Raw genomic sequence first — 8,029 nt, forward strand, 5'->3', positions numbered from 1 at the left:
ATGAACATGGCCCCTGGCCAGTATTCGTTGTCCCTTTAATGACAAGGAAATCGATTCTATTGTAAATCGATATATTAAATTGTATTATAAGTTGCCTACTTTTACGGCGGCGAATTAGTAGCTATGTAGGGATTCGGTTTCATTATTTGAGAGATTTTGCTAACGTTCGAAGTGTTAGACTATTAACGGCCGTATCGTTACACCTTCTCAAATAGAAGCAAGTAATAGTTCCTCTCACGCTTCTTTAATAGAAGCAGTTTTCAAGTGTAACTTATTTTATTAAATAATTAACTATAGTAAATTCAGTGTCTGTGCATCTAATATGTAAGTACCTGAAATTATTCTTTCATACAGAAGAAAATCGACAGTTTATGTGCCAACATTTCATAAATGCCGGTCCGACAAATTACAGGGTTGCCATTTATTCAACAAACTATAAACTTTCTTGTTCTATAAATCGCGTGTATTTAGCTTTAAGAACAATTATTATAAACAGTTGTTCGGTTTAAGAACATTTTATATGAACATTTATGTTTTTATTATTATTAAAAAGGGTGATTTGTTGGCAATCCCGATACTACTATTTATTCATGTAAACAATGCAATAAAAATATTTCTAGCTTAATTCTTATTTTAATTATTCTACTTTTAACTTTACTATCCACTATATTATTACTAATCCGCAATTTTGCGACCTATTGGTCGCTGGTCCTTCGAGGTTTTATTTATTTTTTATCTACCAAATGTAGGAAGGTGGGACTATAATTTTTCAAATATTTACTTTTAAATCATCGAACCAGCTACCTCATCCTTTACCCTACAACAATTTTCTGAATTAAAGAAAAAAATGCAACGAATTTTTATATATATTTAGGGATTATACAGTATTCACTGCCTTCCCTCGCTCAACCGTTTCCATCTCTCTCTGTTGTTCCATTCTCCATCGTTTAGTCCTCTCTTACTCATGGCGTCGTCTACTTCGTTCCTCCAGGATTTTCGGGGTCGTCCTCTTTTCCTCCTTCCTATGGGGCTCCATTCGGTTATTCTCTTTATCCATCTGCTGTCGCTAGCTCTTCTTACATGTCCATACCACTTTGGTCTTTTTTGTTCTATATATGTTAGTATGTCTGTTTCTATTGATGTTCTTTGCTTTATTTCGTCATTACTTCTCCTATCCATTCTTGTTACTCTGCAGCATCTTCGCAGGCATTCCATCTCTGTTGCTATTATCTTACTGCTGTTTTTCTTGTTTATGATCCAATTTTCGGCCCCATATGTCATAATACTTCGCACTAATATTTTATAAATCTGCGTTTTTGTCTTCATATTTAGGTGTCTATCCCACCATACTGAGTTAAGTTGTCGGATTGCTGTTCTTGTTTGTCCTAATCTTTGTGTAATTTCTTTCTCTGTTGTTGCCTTTTTCGTGATTATAAACGAATTTTTCCTTAGTTTAAATGCTGCATGAGGAACCAACAGGTTCAGATAAGTGATCCCAAGAAATAATTAACAGAAAAACGTGCGTAGATTGATCTTCTTCTAAATGTGCCTATCTTCTAGAGATGTTGGCTACCACATTGACCCATCTTATTTTATTTACAGCAGCTCGAAATAGATCAGTTAACGTTAGATCAGTTTACTTCGTAAGATTGGCCAGCCAGGAGATACCTCTACGTCCAGGGGCTCTCCTACCCTTAATTTTGCTTTGTTTCATCAACTACAGAAGTCAGTATTTATCATTACGCATGGTGTGACCAAAGTAAGAAAATTTTCTCTTTTTTATCGTGTTAACAATTTCTTTATCTTTTCTTATCCTCTGAAGAATAGTTATGTTACTTGTGTGGTTTATATATTAGACCCTCAACATACGACGGTAGTACCACATTTTAAATGCCTTTAATCGTTTTATGGCATATTCTATAAGGCTTCAGCTTTATACTCCATAAAAGAGGACACTAAATATAGATTAAAGATTAGGGAAGAGTAAATATTTGGGATTACCCAAAATAATAACAAAAGAATAATATTATTTACTTTAAAAGAACTATTTTGGATCTTTAATACAATTGTTCAGGTTAAAGAAAAAGAAACTAATTGTTCATTACTTCAAATTTTTCGCAATGAGACTAACACATTATTAAAACTGATTTTAAGAATTGATTGATAGAAGAACGTACATAGCTAATGGAATGGTCGCTCACAGTGGTAAATAGAGAATCATAAATTCACTTCAAAGGTACTGTTTAGGATCGGGTATTAAATATATTGGCGAAAATACTACAAACGTCTATGGGAAGTTTTAAAGAACTTACAACTTATACTCACAATTTATAAGGAAGTGACAAAATTGTAATTATTCTTTTTTTTTGCATTATGTGAACTATTTCCTAAGGAGATACTAATCCACACATGATCAAATATACAAGTATGGAATAGCAGCTCCATAGAACACAGCTCTAAATTGGTTCCTTCTCTATCTATTTTCATATATTGCTAGTCAAAGAGATAAATTCAACAGCTTTTCTTTCGTAGTGCATAAATAAACCAAATATTCCAATTCGTTTCTGAGAATTGTCTGACAAAGAGATTAAGGTAACTCAACAAGAGCTGAAATAGATAAAACCATATCATAATAATTAGTTAATATGTTATAATATTAATAATACATTATAATAACACAATAGAAAGGCTTATTCAGAAGTTCGATTCGATATTGAATGTATATGTGATTAATTCACAATTGTAACTGAACACTATATAAACATAGTGTTGCTTTCATATGCCAAAAGAAAACAGTCTCGGAATGTGTTGTCCACAATTTAACTAATAAAGATAGGATGACAACTAATCCTTGATTTGCGTTATGTAAAGTGTTTTACAAGGCATGCAAAAGCAATTGGCTTCTATATACGAGATTAGTCTGCTTACCTTATAGGAAACAATTCGTAATTGGAGCAGGATTTCTGTCCCCAACACAATTTTCTAAATTAATGAAAAAAGTGCAAGGAATTTTTCTTTTGTTTAAATGCTGCACGAGAAACCAACACGTCCAGAGAAGTGATCTCAAGAAATAATTAATAGAAAAACGTCCGTAGACCAAATTACTCTTCTAAATGTACCTATCTGCTAGAGGTGCTGACGACCACATTGACCTATCTTTATTTATACACAGCAGCTCGAAATAGATTAGTTGATCTTAGACCAGTCCACTTCCTAAGATTTGCCAGCCAGGAGATACGTCTACGTAAAGGGCCTCTCCTACCCTCAATTTTGCTTTGTAAAATCAATTACAGAAGTCGGTATTTGTCATTACGCATAATGTGGCCAAATAAAGCCAATTTTCGGTTTTTTGTGGTGTTAACAATTGTCTGGTGTATATATGAGACCCTCAACATACATCGTTAGCACCACATTTTAAATGCCTCTAATCGTTTTATGGCATCTTCTGTAAGGTTCCAACTTTCTACTCTATAGAGGACACTAAATATAGAAAAAAGATTAGAGAAGAGTAAATATTTGGGATTACCCAAAATAATAACAAAAGAATAATATGTTTACTTTAAAAGTACTGTTTTGGAATCCTTAACACAATTGTTCAGGTCAAACTAAAAGAAAATATTTGTTCATTACTTCAAATTTTACGTAATGAGAGTAACATATTATAAAAACTGATTTTAAGAATTGATTGTTAAAAGAACGTACATAGCTAATCGAATGGTAGCTCGCAGTGGTAAATAGAGAATCATAAATTTACTTCGAAGGTACTGTTTTAGGTCGGGTATTAAATATATTGGCGAAAATACTACAAATATCTATGGGAAGTTTAAAAGAGCTTACAACTTATACTCACAATTTATAAGGAAGTGGCAAAATTATAATTATTCTTTTTTTTGCATTATGTGAACTATTTTCTAAGGAGATACTAATCCACTCATGATCAAATATACAAGTATGGAATAGCAGCTCCATAGAACACAGCTCTAAATTGGTTCCTTCTCTATCCATTTTCATATATTCCTAGCCAAATAGATAAATTCAACATCTTTTCTTTCGTAGTGGATAAATAAACCAAATATTCCAATTTGTTCCCGAAAATTGTCTGACAAAGAGATTGAGGTAACTCAACAGTAGCTGAAATGGATAAAACCATACCATAATATTAGTTAATATATTATAATATCAATATAATGTTAGTTAATAGATTTTCGATAAACTTAAAGATGTATATTAAAAGTTTATAACACAATAGAAATGCTTATCCAGTAGTTCGATTCGATGTTGAATATATATGTGATTAATTCACAATTGTAGCTGAACACTATATAAACATAGTGTTGCTTTCACATGACAATAGAAAACAGTCTCAGAATGTGTCCACAATTTAACTATTAAAGATTCGATGACAACTATTACTTGATTTGCGTTATGTAAAATGCTTTTTACAAGGCATGCAAAAGCAATTGGCTTCTATATACGAGACTAGACTGCTTACCTTATAGAGAATAATTCGAAATTGAATTAAGATTTCTGTCCCCAACACAATTTTCTAAGTCAACGAAAAATATTCCACGAATTTTTCTTTAGTATAAATGGTGCACCAAGAAACCAACACATTCTGAAAACTGATGTCAAGTAATAATTAATAGAAAAACGTCCGTAGACCAAACTGATAAAAACGAATAATATATTTACTTCAAACATACTGTTTTGGATCCCTAATACAATTTTCCAGGTTAAAGAAAAAAAAATTAAATAATTGTTCATTACTTCAAATTTTCCACCAAAGGAGTACTTTGGTGGAAAACATATTCTAAAAACTGATTTCGTGAATTTATTGATAGAATAACGTAGCTAATGAAATGATATTTCTCATTGGTAAAAATAGAATCATAAGTTTACTTGAAAAGTACTGTTTTGGATAGGCTATTAAATATACTGGCGACAATACTACAAATATCTATAAGAAGTTTGAAATAGGTTACTAACTAATAACCACAATTTATAAACCAATGATAAAATTATAATTATTCAATGTTTTTGCATTATGTGAACAAGTTTCTATAGTGGAATCAAGCCTTATACGATCAGCTATACATATTTGGATTGACCCCTCCATAGAACACAGCTCTAAATTGGTGCCATCTATATCCATCTTTCCAGATTTCTAGTCAAAGGAGATCAATAAAATGGCTTTTTCTGTTTTTATTCATAAATAAACCAAATATTCCAATTAGTTTCCGAGAATTGTCTGACAAGGAGATTTAGGTGACTCAACATTAGCTGAAATAGGTAAAACTACTATTATGAATATAGTGTTAGTTAATAGATTGGGCATAGAATTAAACATGTATGTTAAAATTTTATAACACAATAGAAACTTTTATCCAGAAGTTTGATTCGATATTAAATTTATATGTGATTAATCAACAAGTGTGACTAAACACCGATTAAACATAGTATTTAACTTTAACAAACTATGAGGTATGTGAAACAGTTTTAGAACCTACTTGTTTATAAATTAACTATTAAAGCTACGATGTCAAATAATCCTTGATTTGCGTTATGTAAAGTGCAAGACATGCAAAAGCAACTTGCTTAGATATGCGAGATTAGAGTGCTTACCTTATAGAAAAACGAGTCTTGATTTCGAGAATTGATTTATAAAATAACGTACCTAATGGATTGGTATTTCACATTGGTAAAACGAAAATCATAAATTTACTTCAAAAGTGTTTAACTATGTATTACTAAACCGAACATAGCCGTTAGACGTGTGGTGTCAATTGTCAAGGTTAATGTCAACTATCAAAATATCATCTGTTAAAATATAAGTTTGTATTTAGGTTCCAATAAACGATTATAAAGCTTATCCAATTATTAAAATATCCTAATATATGTGGATACATTAATTATAAACATGGCACAGTCACACATGCATGGACCTGTAAAATTGCCTCCAGATTTCGACATACAGGGGCAGAATGCAGCTACCACATGGAAGTTTTGGAAGATCTCATTTAAAGATTATCTAGTAGCCACAGGGAAAGATCAGTCTTCCGATAATATAAAGCTGGCAATCCTCAGAAATATAATAGGAGCCGAGTCCGCTAGAATAATGTGCACAATTGCAATCCTTGATGGAACCGGTGAGCCCTACAAATACATGATGGAACAGCTAAAGGTATATGTTAATCCAAGAGCCAATGAAGTGTTTGAAAGGTACAAGTTTTTAAGCAGAAACCAAAAAGAGGGCGAATCTTTTGAGCATTACCTCACTGAAGTAAAGCACCTGGTGAAATATTTTAATTTTAATGTAACTGAACCAGATGAAACAACTGAGGAGAAAGCTCTAAAAGACAGAATTGTCATGGCCATTCGTGATACAGTCACAAGACAAGCTCTACTAAGAATAGACAAGCTAAAGTTAAATAAAGTCATAGACATTTGCCGTGCAAGTGAAATCAGTAAGAACCAGAACAAAATGTTTGCAGAAGAGAGCATCGCAGAAATTCATGCTATCAAGAGGTTTCCCAAGGATAAACATACATCGCATACAAGCTGAAAACAGCAAGATAAATTTAAATGTAGGCACTGTCAAACAATGCACGGGCCAAGGAAGTGTCCAGCATTTGGAAAATCATGTTTACGGTGTGGAATCTTGAACCACTTTGCAGTTGCTAGTAGAGCCATAAAAGATGCTCTAAACAACGAGCTTGACAGGCTAGTGCAGAGAAAAGCCATAGTAAAAGTGGATAAAATAGACCCTCGTGCCAGCATAAATTGTATAGTAGTTGTTGAAAAAAGTAATGGTACATTAAGATTATGTCTAGATCCACAAAAACTTAATGGTCAAATTGTACGACAACCACAACCAGTCAAGACCATTGAAGAAGTGTGCTCCAATATGAACGGAAAAAATATTCACTGTATTTGATTTGGCTGAAGGGTACCACCACTTAGAATTAGACGAGAACTTCTCTTGGAAATGTTTGCAGTTTTGCTACACCTTTTGGTATCTACAGATATGTGGTTCTGCCTAATGGACTTTCAAACTCCCAAGACTTATTCCAGGAACAAGTTGAAAGAAATTTTGGAGACTTAGAAACTGTCCAGATCTTACAAGACGACATGATAGTAGTGGGCCGAGATAAAGAGGAACATGATAAAGCAGTTGCACAAGTGATAAAAAGAGCTAAAGAAACCGGCGCCAAATTCAATAAAAAAAAATTTCAATACTGCCAGAGGCAAGTAAAATTTATGGGACAAGTATTCTCAAAGAAAGGTATGGAAATAGAGCCAGAGAGAGTTGAATAATTCAACTCTATCTGGGTCAAAGAATAATTCAAAGAATAATTGGAAGCTTTAATTATGTTAGAAAATATATCCCGAATATAGCAGAGCATATTAAACGTTTATGTAAACTTTTAAAATCTAATGTAGAATTTAAATGGCTGCCATTACAACAAAGATGTTTTAAAAACTTAAAAGAAATAATTACTAAATCTCCTGCATTAACGCCATTTGACCCAAAGAGGAAGATTATACTACAACGTGATGCCTCCAAGAATGGATTAGGTTGTTGTATGTTACAAGAACATGAGAATAAAATTTAAATAAAATAAAAATAAAAATGAATGATCACAAAATGAACTACAGCCAAACAGAGAAAGAACTCTTATCAATTCATTATGGTACGCAAAAGTTCCATGATTTCATTTATAAATCTATTGTTGATGTACATACAGACCATAAACCAATTATATCTATTATGGCAAAACCTATATGTAAAATTGGATCTGTAAGATTACAACGATTCGGGTTGAAACTTAGAGATATTCCTTGGATACATTATATGTTTTAGCTAAAAATATCCATTTCGCAGACATGTTGTCACGTGCTGGTTTAAAAGTGCAGGAAAACGACCCTGAAATGATTGAAATGGTACATTCTGTGAGCAAACATCTACCAATCAGTATTGAGAAACGATCTGAATTAAGAGAATTCACGAGTAAGGATGAAACACTTTCAA

General features: G+C 32.4%; 1 protein-coding gene across 1 annotated transcript; it reads left to right on the forward strand.

Moving 5' to 3' along the window:
• Positions 1-5,917: 5,917 nt before the first annotated feature.
• LOC140452775 (uncharacterized) lies at positions 5,918-6,562 on the forward strand. Its single transcript, XM_072547102.1, has one exon. The coding sequence runs from the start codon at positions 5,918-5,920 to the stop codon at positions 6,560-6,562; it is 645 nt and encodes a 214-aa protein (XP_072403203.1).
• Positions 6,563-8,029: the final 1,467 nt, after the last annotated feature.

Source organism: Diabrotica undecimpunctata, chromosome 11 (genome assembly GCF_040954645.1).
Source record: "Diabrotica undecimpunctata isolate CICGRU chromosome 11, icDiaUnde3, whole genome shotgun sequence".
Classification (NCBI taxonomy): Eukaryota; Metazoa; Arthropoda; class Insecta; order Coleoptera; family Chrysomelidae; genus Diabrotica; species Diabrotica undecimpunctata.

Coding starts and splice junctions, on each gene's coding strand:
- LOC140452775 (XM_072547102.1), top strand. CDS start 5,918: ATGGCACAGTCACACATGCATGGACCTGTAAAATTGCCTCCAGATTTC.